This window comes from Leguminivora glycinivorella, chromosome 2, assembly GCF_023078275.1.
Source record: "Leguminivora glycinivorella isolate SPB_JAAS2020 chromosome 2, LegGlyc_1.1, whole genome shotgun sequence".
NCBI classification, from domain to species: Eukaryota; Metazoa; Arthropoda; class Insecta; order Lepidoptera; family Tortricidae; genus Leguminivora; species Leguminivora glycinivorella.
The window spans coordinates 2,724,428-2,739,100 of record NC_062972.1 but is presented as its reverse complement, the minus strand read 5'-3'; the positions used below and the strand labels follow the sequence as shown (position 1 = coordinate 2,739,100).

Sequence of the window (14,673 nt, the reverse complement as noted above, 5' to 3'; positions counted from 1 at the left end):
GTTATCATCATGAATGAATGTTGATCAGAAGGATAAAAACAAACAAGTCATACTGTGTGAATAGAAACACAGATTTAATACGTTGATGTAAACCGCAACATTTAATACAATTTTTTAAAGCGTCGAGGCGTTTTTACGGAAAAATGAAATGGAATTTTTCAATAGTCATTACGAGCATAGATTGCACTCTCACTGGCCTTCTCACCGACCTTGGGACGGCTCCTTGCTTATGCTGTCACGCACACGCGTGCTCCGTCATAGCGGAAACTATCGGCTACGCTCTGTATAAGTCTGCACATAAGAGTAATTTGATTTCGCGAATTTAGGTACTTAAAGTTTTATATATACTGTTTTTATTTTCATTTAAGGTGGCTCGCTTTCCATACAAAAAACATCTACCATTTATTTAGTCATCGCACACTACAACTAAATAAAAATATGCGCATACATCTACTATACATTATCCGTCGTCGCGGTAGTGAATGAAATACATTGTTTCATACAGAAATCATGGACAAATCCTTGTGAATTTTTTATTAATTTTACGTAAATGTGCGTGCCAAATTTTGTGTACAGACACAGAGCCGTCATATTTCGCGCATTTTTAGTTGACATTGTCATCAGTGACATTTGGAAATGGCGTCTCGGTCAAACGACTGACTATGATGCAGAAGATCGTGGGTTCGAATCCGAAGTTTTTTTTAATCATTTGAACTTTTATGGATTTATTAAGTATTTTTTATTTTTTTAATGGAATATTTGACTATTACTATATTGCTTTCCTATTTTTTATTTTCATACAAAAATACAATACAATCCTTTATTATGCCTTTGTTGATAAAATAAAATATTACACGTCTGGTATAATACATTATACATAGGTCATAGTGTGGGCATAGTATTAATAAAGTATTGCATTTACTGAGCTGGTTGACCTATGTTATTGTTGTGTGAATGTTTTTCTTCAACAACTAAATGGTTATATACAAGAATATGGGTACGAGTAGCTTTTGCACATTGTAATTTTTCCTCAGTCACCCGTTGACCACGAACGCTGTAAAGTGTTTGAAACATCGGGATGAATTTTAAACTCATTATACGCGATTTAATCCGTTTTCATAGTTTTTATTTCATGAGTAACTATCGCGGTAACTGAAGACAATATTAACTAAATGGTTACAAATAATAATTATCATCAATATAATCTGGTCCAGGCAGGCAATTATGGTCGCGCGATAAATGATAAAACATCTGGCCGTCCCTATAATCGCACTTACTAATAGTGCGACAGGGACGGCCTGATATTTTATCGTCTATCGCGCGACCATGCTACCCGTGCTGTACTAGCTTTTGCCCGCGGCTTCGCTTGCGTTAGAAAGAGACAAAAGTAGCATATGTCACTCTCCATCCCTTTAACTATCTCCACTTAAAAAACATGTCAATCCGTCGCTCCGTTTGGCCGTGAAAGACGGACAAACAAACAAACACACATTATCTTTGGTGAAACAACGAATTCTTCCACTTCAGATTATAGAGTAACCAGCTTTTCCCATTTATAATAAACTAGCTTTTGACCGCGGCTTCGCTCACGTAAGAAAGAGACAAAAAGTAGCCTATGTCACTCTCCATCCCTTCAACTAAATCCCCTTAAATAATCACGTCAATTCGTCGCTCCGGTTTTGCCGTGAAAGACGGACAAACAAACAGACACACACCCTTTCCCATTTGTAATATTAGTATGGATTTGACATTATTATTTATATTTAATTAATTATATATGTATAGCCCAATTTCGTCGGGAACAGCGTGTTATGTAATGGCGTCGTTGGTGTACAGTCGTCTGTCACGCCGTGAAGGTGCGTTCGATTCCCAGGATTCTATTAACTTTTTGTATTTTTTTGGATATAAATTTCGTATTTTTTATTAACCGAGCAAGAATGGAGAGCCGAAGGTATCAATTTTATCTTAGAGAACCTATTGATATTTTTATTGTCATTTTGATTTTCTATTTATTAAGTTGAGATATAAAATACAACTTTTAATACCCTCGCTAAATATAATATTTTATCGAAATTAGGTACTCCTTAGATAAAAAAAGTCCACTTGAGTTTTTAAAGCATTACGTTACTCAGTTAACTATTGCATTTTCATTTACTAATTTAAGATTTCAAAAGCGATTTGAATACCAATTGTCCATCGAAAATAAACAATTAGAAAAAAAAATCATTCGAAGAAACTAAAATTTATATACTTTTTTGGAATTTTTAAAAATATCAGATTAGGATAATTATGTTAGAAATTCTGAGTTCGACGAGCCCAAAAATTATTACCATGTAAGAGAATAGGTTTTCAATCTTTTTTGTGGAAAACCTCAGTACTACTGTACACCATAATAATAAAACAAAAAATAGTGTCTCATAGTGTTGTGTTTGCCGGTGAGTAAGGCTGCCAGAGCTCAACGACGTCAACTAATTTGCCGTCTATTGTCCTTTGAGTCGTCGGCAACCCAAACCCTCCTTTGAACTTGTACACTCCTTTTTGCTGTGCACACGCAGCAAAGGGGAGTGTACAAGTTTCTAATGGGGCGGCAACGCGCATGCGACACTCTTTGAGTTGCAGGCGTCCATAGGTTACGGGTTACTCACATAATTCTAAAGATTCTAGAAGTATAGATTCTCTAATGAGCATAATTGTGTTTAGCGCCACCTCTCGACGAATTCGCGAACAATTAGCCAGTTTTATAATGGTAGCTTGAAAGTATCCAGCCGATAAAGTTCGCTTTTGGGCTTGATCTTTTAAAAGGTCTTTCAGTGTATGGTATCTATTTTCAGTTTATAATTTATATATAGTAGTGTTACTACTAGAAAAACAAATCAAAAAAATATATAATTAAATAATTTGATTTGTTCCCTACATCATTTGTATGTGACTTTAGCTAAAAGCCATGTGAGAAACCGCCAATCAAAAATGAGGTATTTTAAAAATGTAAAAAATCACGTGAAGATCGCGATAACGTTCCCGTATCAGATTTCTATCTTTTTTAGTTTTGACTGGTTGTCTTGATAAGATTTTATTTTTTATTTTTTATTGATATTGATTGTAAATATAGTCATAGGTATTGACTTACATGTGACATCTAAACCTGCGTGCACGCCAGTACCGGCAACAATTTTGTCAAGTTAGAACCGTTTAGTTTCGGCCAAGGTTGTTGCGGATTATCGACTTTTACTTTTCTGCACGTACGGCGATGAAAGTGGCGCCCGCGCCGGGATCCAGAACGCTGCGCATGCTCATCCGAATGTAGGGATGCTGCGTGGGAGTTAGAGAGCGCTGTTTTTCGTGCGTAAAATGGGAAAAGGGCCTGAATATTGACGGTGAGTAACAATGTTAATCATCAACCAAATAGGCACAGAATTGTCAGAGTCAAGGTCACTGGTGAAATAGCTCACTGGTGGAAAAATACCCAAAATCAGAAACTCCACCTCACATATTTAAGTACCTATTAAGACTACGGTTCACAAATGCGTCACATAGTTAACTGTTATCAATGTATTTTATACATAGACAGTCAACCAAATCTTGGCACTAAAAAAACAGCACATTTGAAAAATGCACGGCTCAGCGGCCAATCGCATCGTGTTCATACAACGCGTAACTACTATTAACATTGACACTTAAAAAAATATTGAAAAGGGGCAAATGTATGATTCCCATAGAAAATTTGAATTTCGCACGTTTTTTAGTGCTAACATTTTTAGTCCGTCTGTAACCAAAATTAGATACTGAAACACCACCACATTAAGACTACGGTTACAAGTTTGACACGTACTTAAGTGTTATCAATGTATTTTATACAACTTGTTTCCGGTACCACTCAAAACCTCAGACACCCCAACTGATTTTTATTTTTTTAAACTCATCTAGAGTATTCATCTTTTAATCTGATGGTTACTTTTTTTTATTTAATTTTCAATTTTCTGTATAGCTCTACTTGACTTTTAACTCTACACTCAATAAAATAATTGCTAACTACCATCATAAATCATAAAACTATTCATTTGTGTACGTTACTGCAACGACATAAGGTTTACCAATAGACAGCTAAGATGTCACTGTAAAACACTTTAAAGCTTTGTCACAGTAGACTTCAAATTGGACAGGTAGGTAATCGAAGTAAGCAAATTTAAACCCAATATTCAAAATGACAAGGTTGTAATTAGGCACGAGTTCAATTTGTTATGACTTATGACAAACATTTAGATTAAACTGACAAACAAGGTCAAACTCGTAGCGGAAAAAATAATCGTTCAAGTAACCAGCCAGTATTAATACCCCCAAATACTGAAAAAGGTAACCAACCTCTAGCAATGAGATATACACAATGTTGTATTACGAATACAATAGAATAGGCACATACAAAATAACTAATAATACTAATTTAAACAAAAATATTACCCCCATCAAGATATAGCTCAATCGATTCTACTCTCGATTCTGGACAAACGGTTTTCAGATTTTTAGTGTTAAGTGAAACACGGTGCAGAGGTAGTATCGTTCAGAAACATAGTACCAAAAGCAAATAAATTCTAATGCTGATTTTTACTTGCCAAATGGTTGCAGAATAATTTGTTGTCAATTTAATAGTTACCTACTACATATATCATTATGTCAATAATGTTTTACGATTATTCTCTTTTGATGTCTTTATTTTATTAATCAATAAAAAATATATAGTGCAGTAAACACACGTAGCTACTAAAGAGCGTACCTGTTTTATGGATTAACCTAAATCAAACCGTGTCCATGCAATAATGCAGCTCGCTGTACGTTTAAACAGTGATTTATTTTGTAAAGGCTAGTAGTCTATTAAAACTTCCTTTTCGACCACAAAGGCCGTTTTGAAAATGATACCATGTCGTTTGGATTGACAGACGCGCCATGGTCTTAACCCAATGAAAGCATTGGAGAGTGAATAAATCAACACTTCCACAGTCTTACTATCACAGAACATTGGTAAAAACCCGGAATAATCAGCAGACAAAGGTACCTTTCCATCATTCCGAGAGCAGGGAAATGATCGATTGCCGTTACGGGCCGCAAAACATGAGAAACTATGGGGAACACTATTGTTTGCAATAATCGAGTGTGAATTATGGTTATTTGTTTGTTATCGTATTATATTTTATAACCTTTATAACTTTGCAATCATGTTATCGTTGTAGATACTTATCGGAACCTCTGACCATATCATGGTCGTATTTTTGTCACTTGTCATGTCATGCATCACTTTCGCACTTACATACTTGTTAGAACGTGACAGACATGGTGACATTGGTGACGAATGACAGATAGCCGTCCATCTTAGCCCTGCTGAAGGTCATTTGTTTATTTTCTAATTATTTCAATGTTTATGGAACAGTGGATCTGAATGAAGATACAAAATTACAACATCAAATCTTTTATAACGAATTAAGCACGGGAAAGTGGCGCGAATCCAATTTGGATCAAAAACGCAGCCTATCCAGTTGAAATATTATTAATTTCTGTATAATTTTATGAATCTCATCGCTGATGCATCCGTAAATGTTATGACAATTTTCCTTGTGTTTGAGATCAATTATTTTTTATTTTTGTTTATAGGGAATGTACATTTCTAGAATAGTTTTAATTTTAAGGGACCTCAATAGGTGGGTGAAACTAATAGGTAAATATTATGATGGTCGCATATATTCTTATATGTTTATTCAGTTAAATAAAAACCAAATTAGTTCATAAACTAACTAACTAATATGGCTCTGCGATCCAAAGAGAATTTTGGCTTCCAAAATGACAGCACGCCACTTATCCCGATCCTGCGCAGCTTCCTGCCAATTATCGGCTTGTAGCTGACACAAATCCGCCATCACACTGTCTTTTCAGCGGTATCTGGGTCGACCCACCGGGCGGCCACCAGTTGGTCTTCCCAGATACGCCCTCTTAGCAGCCCGATCCTCTCCCATTCTTAGTAGGTGGCCAAACCAGCAATGTCTGTGGGGTTTTGTTACGCCGATGATATTTGCTTCGCCCACCGTTCCTCTCTTTCGGTCTTCCTCCTTATCCTCCACGTGTCGTCGTCTCGTCTCTCTTGACAGGTCCCAGGATTTTGCGATAGATCTTTCTTTCTGCTAGGAGCTGACTTTCCTCTTTTTGTGTAAATTAGTTCATAATCAACAAAATCAAAATTGTATTCAAGTTCAAGAACAAAATTTCATTCCTTCCTACTTAAAATCCCATGAAGTTGTAACTTCTCTAGTAGCAATAATTGATTTGCCTGTACTTTATATAGTAGTAATTGGTGCAGAAGCCTAAATAAGGTCAGACAGTTTTGTCAGAACAAAATATTTCCTTTAGTAGAAAATATAGATTTCATCTAAAATGGTTTGGAGATTTTTATCATCCCGAACAAATCTAACCCTTATAAATCCACTCTTGGAGCCTGTAGGCCTAGCACATAGACCAAACATCTTTTTCTAACTTTATTAATGACATGATGATGGGTAGTCTATCTCTCGGCGACATACTCTCGCGGCAATCATGTGCTAGGCCTACAGAGGTCCAAATCATGCCAAATCTCTAATCCACCAACGTAAACCACGAGCTGCACAACAATAGTGACAATGACCTCCAGCCAGGTTTCATTTCGCTATCTTGAACGTTTCATTTCAAAGTTCAAGTCAAAGTTTACAAACTTCGAAAATCGAACGCGACAAGTGGAACTAATCAAAGCGACAATTTCGCCGATTGATCCATTGTGACGTCACACTATAATCATGTTACCGACTCCACTTTTTTACTCTTTTTTCCTTTCGACCGTTTCGTAATGGCCGGATACTGTACCCGATAATAACCCACCAACCTTATTTTCAAGCTTTTAAGGTCTTTTATACGAGTGTAATATCACGTTTCAAGATCGGTATATTTCGGTGTAACCAAATAAATGACGTTTTCATAGTCTGTGGTTATCTTTATGTGGTCGGTATTACCGAGTATTACACAATTACAAATTGTGTTACATAAATATTATGCGTGCTATTGGATTTTGTTATTAGCTGCGCTTAAAATGGATCTGGGTTAATTATAATTTGTAATCAAAATATTTACATCGTTTGCTTCCGATGTAAGAGTATGTTAATGTCAGATACTTAATGGATACTTACCGTAATCTTAAAATTAAGAGGATACAATTATAATTAAATGGTTAAACGGTATGTCTGTATTTTTTATTTCTAATCTTCCGGTTTTTTAATATCTTACAATATTTCAACGTTTGTTTGCAATCGTATCGAAATTGTTTTTCAGAATTCAGAAAACACGACATTTTTAATTAAATTTTCGTTGGTGGCCCTTAGATGTTTGTTGATCATTCTGATTTTGGTAGGTTTGATTTTGAGTTGCGCATTTTGTTTTCAAATTCCGTCATATTTCCATAAAATATCTGGGCTTCCACCCAGTTTTTTAATATGTTTTTTTATCAAGAGAACTCATACAAGAATGTACAAACTACAAAGAGAGCTCCAATACTGGAAGAATGGTGACGGATTTATCAAGCTTGGTAAGCCCCTGATATAAAGATCATAACAATTTGACGAAGACGATGGTGTAGCGATAAAGAAGAAAATAAAATATCAGAGTTAGACACAATCGTGACTGTTCGCAAAATGGTAAAATTCCGAGAACCTAGGTCCCTAATTTAAATACGAGTGTGACGACCGGTCTGGCTCAGTCGGTAGTGACCCTGCCTTCTGAGCCGCGGTCCCAGGTTCGAATCCCGGTACGGGCATTTATTTGTGTGATGAGCACAGATATTTTGTTCCTGAGTCATGGATGTTTTCTATGTATATAAGTATGTATTTGTCTATTTAAGTATGTATATCGTCGCTTAGCAGTTAGCACCCATAGTACAAGCTTTGCTTAGTTTGGGGCTAAGTTGATCTGTGTAAGGTGTCCCCAATATTTATTTATTTATTTATTTATTTATTATATATACGAAGCAAAAGCTTGATTTTATTTTTAAATGAGAAACAAGAGTGTGGTAAAACAAAACCAGTCTTAGATAATTATAATGAAGTTTATGAAGTTCTTTATGTTATAATATGTGGTGTTTAATTTAATCTGAGTTTTTTCTCCTATTTGTGAAACATTTAAATGATTCATGAGAGTTGCCTCAAAACTGTCTCTTAAAAATCAAAATGATACATTGGGATTCGTATCCTTCCATAAATATTTCGAGGGTTTCCTGGAGAAATAATTTGTCGTTGAAATAAGAAATCTGTGTAAATTGCACATTGTTCGAATTTCAAATACCAGTTTGCTCAACTTATCGGGTTTCACTAGTAAACCCTCGATTTGTCAGATTTGGTCTTTTAAGGTAACTATTTTCTCAATTAACAGTAATAAAGAAATCGTCCTTAAATTGATACAATCGCTTAAAGAAACTACAATAAAACAAATCGGTTAGTGCAAAATTGATTCAATTCAATTAGAAACTCCGTTATATTTCGTAACAGTCCGATCGAACTATCCCAGGCACATGATTGGTTGCAAATTATCGCTCGCCAATGGTTTCTATTCTACTTATTATGTATTGTTCGCGAAAACCCCTTATTTAGATTATTATGGATATCGGTGATATGAATAATGGGATGAAAGTGAACGCCCGAAAATGTTTAAAATTTGCGGAAGATTATTGCGAATTTATTTGTTGATAATTTGGCATTGTACTTCCTTAATGTACCATAGTAATCATAGCTTCCATTGTACTGTCAATACGTGTCACATAGTAATATTATGGTCGACATGTAATTGTAAGCTTTACTGTATTATCATGAAATAAATTACAGTAATCTTTGGTACGGCGCTACTTAAGGTTTAATTGTGTGTTGTAATATGTTTTTTTTTTATTTATTTATTTTTATTTTTTTTATTTTTTTTTGTTTCATGGAAAACCAACAGCGCTATATGTATCTAAAAAATTACAATAAAAGTACAAAACCAATTACAGGTTTTCTTCACTTATAGCTACATAATAAATTATGAAAGAAAATGATTTTTCTAAATATGAGTCTTTTCTATACGTGGATAGGTCGATTCGAATATAAAAAAATAATGGAGCCTATTTGATGGCGAATATGATGAACATTAAATCTATAGGATATACCTTAGTAAGGACTGTGTATTTTGTACATTCCCAGAAAAAAATAAGGATTTTATTTTGTGAGCGCTTGCAGGAAAGATGAGAAGAGAAGATAGTACATGTTTACTGAAAAAGTTTCTAACCCAATTAGTCATAGGCAAGGCACTACCTGTACGTAAACCTAAGTATATGTCTATCAGTATACCTAGATATTTTTCTAGCACGAACGAAGTGACACTAGTGACTTCCTTCCGATATTTAGTTCATCGATAACTTACATTATAATATGTCATTAATTATTGCCGTGGCACTGAATCTTGAATAGCTTCATGTGTTCTGCCTACCCCGTTTAGGGAATATAGGCATGAATTTAGGTGTACTATGTAACATTTACTTATTATAAAAATGTCACATATTTGAAAATAAATTTAGAATAATAATAAAACGAACCATATTTTAATAGTTTACATAATTTCTTACATGATTATTCAAGATTTTATAATAATAAAAAAAAAGATTATTATTAGGGGTAATTAATAACCTTATGTAAGGCTATTTATCGATAAAAGGATTGTCGATGTTTTTGACATAATAAATGCTTGTTGTTGATAATATGGATTTTTTTTTTATCTGAAATAAATGAATTTTATTTTTTTTTTTTTTTTTGTTAGTACAACAGTAACAACTCGACGTTCGTGCCGAAAAAAATATCTAGGTATAAACATCAGTCTTATGTTCTCTACCTATTTAGACTTGTCAAAATAGTTAAACGATTTCAGAAATTAGATTCAAAGTTACAACATTGTGTTGCCTACGCATTTTATCTACACACAATTTATGTACACGGACCGTTTCAGGGTGTTGTATGGCTGCTTTTTTTAATCATGACCTATGATAACAGAATTTACTATGACAAAATAATAAAAAAGGGAATAAACAAATAATTAGGAATTGGTTTTGATGGATACAACGTTTCTGATTCGATATTTTTTTAACTAGAAAATATTTATATAAAATCAAAAATAAAAGATCAATAAATAAATACAAATTGCAATTACGTTTTGTTCAGTACTTTGCCTAATTTAGTTCTACATAACTGAAAAAAAAACATATTTTATTGGCTAAGATTAGGTCTATGGCGTAAAAATAAAAAATAACAAACTCACCTCTCGGACTATAAGCTCCCCCAAAGTCCAAAAGTTGTCCGAAAATTAAAAAAAATATGACACTCCTGCTCACACCAACAAAACTACACCGGACAACATTATCACTACACAACACTAATATCACTTAAACATTACTATTTAAAAAAAATGTTATGTTACTAAATTAATTTGGTAATCGAAATAAATTCGTGAACGCATCTGTATTATTTTTTTAAAGTTTTTTTTTTTTCAGGAAGCGACCGCTACGGGCGGCGTCCGATTTAGAAATGGCAGGAAAAAAGCTACGGCTGATTGTTGTTGTTGACTAACGATACAATGTTTTTACTTTTTTCCGCGCCTGTCATCCCCACTGGGAAAATGTTGCGCCGATTCTGGGGTCCGTAACCTTTTATCTGTAATTCGTTTTATAAAGGTAAGTTCTTTGGAATACCTTTATTATGTTAGTTTTTTTTAATAGGTACTTTATCTGCATTCATTTTGTAAAACATACAAAACACTTCTATGAAATTATTTTACAGATTTAGCATTCATATCGTTCATTGTTGAGATTCACGGCACATGTGACGTTAATATTATATGATTTACTATATTAAATGTACGGTCGGCAACACCGTCCTACAAACTACAAATTTTCAAATACCTAACAAGAAAATTAAAAACAATAACCCATTTTGGTTGGGATGCTACCTGTTCCCACTTACAAAGATATAGAATTCCCTGAATTCCCGAAAATCAAAGAACAGGGATATCCGGGGGGCAATGAACTAAGATTTTATGAATTTTACTATTTCTAAGCGCAGTGCGACATCAGCTCACAGATTGATTAGTAAGTAGGGATTCTAGAAATTCTAGAATAAAAACCTTAACTCGGAAAGAAACAATAATTGTACCAAACAGTTGACGAACCCTGCGCTATAGAGAGTGAAATGAAGGCTCGCCGGCGCGTGCGCAGCGTGAGTTGCAGTTGCCGGGCGGCTCCGGCGCACCGCACACATTAGGGTTTGCTCCCGGGAAATACCGGTACCGAAAGTACCGGGAATTCCCGGGATTTTTAGCCAAGCAAAGAACCGGGAAATCAACTTGAAAAATCCCGGTACTTTCGGGAAATATTTTTAGTAAAATTTTTTGCTACAAAATTTATTTATTTCTGTTTATATTATTTAAACAGTTAAAAAATAGTTGTAGGTACAGTAACACGCGCTTAATCACTATTTAATAGCGTGTGCATGTGCATGGCAGTGGCAGCCTGGCAGCCGTAGCCACCGCGATACCCTAGCTAGCCCCACTAGCCAGTTCAGTAGTCGAGTTTTGTATTTTTGGTGAAGGTTTGTTATATTAAGTTGTGTATTTATGTTTTTTCTCTCAATCTCATTTGACTCATTTCTCTGCATGTTATAAAACCCTGTTCGCGAATTTTGCGATAGACTCAAAAACTACCAAACGGATATTTATGCGTTTTTCACGTATGTATGAATAGAGTGATTCATGAGGAATGTTTAAGGTTTTTCTTATTATAAATTAATTATTAAAACATGACATATGTGCTAAAAGTCGGTGAAAATCACGCTGCTAAGAGCTTCAATCGAAAACCCTGCCCGTACGTACCGATCGACTTATAACAAAATAATGTATGGTGGAACTGTCGCTCTGATAGGTACATAAATGTAGGTCTAGAAAAAAATTCGGCAATGGCTTATGTCTAACTTTTAATGATAACTGCTATAAACATGCTTAACTTGTAAAAAGATGTTTAGATATATTGTGATATTACGGTATTCCATAGAAATTTTCTCGAAAACGATCCCTCTGACTAGCAGAAAAATAGTGCACCATCTCAAATGTTTTGTTTCCTGGAGTTTAGGTATATTCTTTGATTCAAATAACATGTTTGGGGAATTTTGTGAGGTTTTACTGCCGGGCGATAATAAATTATTATATTTCTTTAATAGCATTTGTCTTATTTCTTTTACTAAGCGATTAAACATCTCCCAGTAATGGCAGATCGCTTAATCGGAGCAATGTATTGCAACGGTAACCATTGGTGTCTATGGTAGCCAGATAGTAGTAGTAGTAGGTTGCAGAATTCTTCACGATTTTTTGTTGTTGTTGCACGGTATAATCTCACTATGAAAATGACTATGAAATAAAAAAAGGCAGATAAAACAATACGCCGAGCGAAGCCGGTGCGGTTCGGTTATGGTAATATATCAATAAAAGATGAAAAATGCCAAAAAATATGTTGATATATTTGAAAAAGCGAAAAAATTAGACCAGTCCCGAAAGTACCGAAAATCCCGGGAAATCCCGGTTCCATATTGCTTCGGTACCGAAAATCCCGGTTCTTTAAAACAGTACCGGTACTGCAATCCCTAGCACACATATGCTGAGGGGGAAGGGGGGAGGGGATGTGATAAATATATCCCATTTTTTTTAAAGTATATCTCAGATTTCTAGATTAACTTGACCGCTGCCTGCACCCATATTTGCCCCTATGATTGATCAGAATCTTAATACATGAGGAATATGTATATAGAAAAATTATATCCCACATCTTGAAATAGTTGCTGTTAAATATTTAAAAATGTCTATAAAGGACATTCGGCAGTTAATATAACAATAAATAAATAAAAATATTGTATTTTGCCAGAATACTTACGTAGGTGTTGAAAATATTCACATTTGTTACTTGTAACTATTGTAAAAACGAAAGCTAAGTTCTGTTTAGTGTGTAAATCAAATACTTACAGTACACTATTTTACAAAAATATGTCACTTACAAAATCCGGTTAGACGGACCAAATGGTCCTCCTAGCCGGACCACCATCTGAAATTACTGACATTGAATTCCTAAAACTTAGAAATTATTCTTTATCATTATTATATTATTCAGTCTTACAGATTATAATAAAGACAGTACCTGATCAAAAGATCTTTACAACTGATATAATACTTCTTCGTAAGCTCCATCTGGCGGCAGTACATCTAAATGTCACAATGATACAACTTTTACTTTCATTTTCTATTTTTTATTACCACGCCCTCTAGCAAAGTTCTACCGAACTAACAAGAAAGTCGATATACGGAGAAAGGGACTAGCCGTTGTCGTTTCAAGCTACACCCACAGATGGCGCTAACAACGCTAATTAGGTTAAATTGCAATAACCGTAAGGTTGTTCATCCTTCTCGCTCCTACACTTAACTATGACCGACGAAAGAGACAAAAACGCAGTGTCAATGTATCGTAACGTAAACATTTCTGTTAGTTGCGACTCAGGTTCCACGGTAGCGGGTGTCGACGACTATCCAACGTGTTTAAATACATTTTACACGAAATACAATACGATATAAAGTGTAATTGTTTAACAAAACAGTGTTATAAGTTTTTAAACAGTGTCCAGTGTTGTTTGAAGTTAAGTTTTGAGTGTTTTTAAGTGATGCAGCCGAGTTTTTGTAATACTAACGGTATTAGTGCCTCGTGAACTTTGTCTGAATTTTAAGACACACCTAGAGGCTTTTGAAGTCTGGTTTTTGTTGGAACACAAAAGAAACAGGATGTAACTGGGCACGTGTTATTTTCACTGACAAATAGATTTAACGGTGAGTTCACTTTCGTAATACATTAGTCAACCGGGATTGTTAACCTTTTGCGATTCCTAATAAGTTTAGTAAAGATGTAATTAAGTTTTGCAGCTGTTCAACTGGATGACTAATTTAGACCTTAATCACATTGAATTGATTACAAAATGTTTTAAAAGAAGTGTTAATTAACCGTCGTAACCCCAACTCCGCATATAAAAAACAAAAAAGAAAAAAAAAACATCTAGGCACAGGCATCCCATACAGCCAATTATTTTTTTTAATCATAAACTTTTATAAGTATCGGGGCGTGTTTGAATGCCAGTTATTGAAGAGTTTTATATATTTATCAGGTTTTTACACGTCTGGGCTGCCATTTAGCGAACGGCCTTGCTTAAAGGTCCGCCATTCTCTCGTTTGTCACGCACGTTGTTGATGTCGAAAATGCAGGATTATGAATCATTTCTATACAAGGTGTGAATGAGTTTTGTATCAAGAGGTTTATCGGCCGTATGCTTAAAAAATTGAGGAAGGTCAGATGGCAGTCGCTTTCGTAAAAACTAGTGTCTACGTGGAATCTTGGGATTAGGTAGTTGTCAAAGCGGACCCCAGGGTCTCATGAGCCGTGGCAAATGCCGGGATAACGACAAGGTGTGAAGAGTATTGTACTTAAAAGGGGTTTCTCGGCCGTGTGCTTGAAATGTATAACCAGGAAGATCAGATCTCTGATCAGATGCCAATCGCTTTCGTAAATCTTGG

General features: G+C 34.8%; 2 protein-coding genes across 2 annotated transcripts in view; one reads left to right on the top strand and one right to left on the bottom strand.

The window, feature by feature from the left end:
• LOC125234847 (transmembrane protease serine 2-like) overlaps positions 1-11,008 on the bottom strand; it is a 52,309-nt gene extending 41,301 nt beyond the window's left edge. Inside the window, exons 1-2 of the mRNA XM_048141267.1 lie at positions 11,005-11,008; positions 10,339-10,461 (exon numbers count right to left, since the gene is read on the bottom strand). Coding sequence (XP_047997224.1) covers positions 10,339-10,461; positions 11,005-11,008 — 127 coding nt within the window. The remainder of the gene's footprint in view (positions 1-10,338; positions 10,462-11,004) is intronic.
• Positions 11,009-13,618: 2,610 nt separating this feature from the next.
• The window catches only part of LOC125235151 (cadherin-87A), a 76,281-nt gene continuing 75,226 nt past the window's right edge, over positions 13,619-14,673 (top strand). The window contains 1 exon segment of the mRNA XM_048141602.1: positions 13,619-13,935. The gene's annotated coding sequence lies outside the window, so the exon portion shown is untranslated.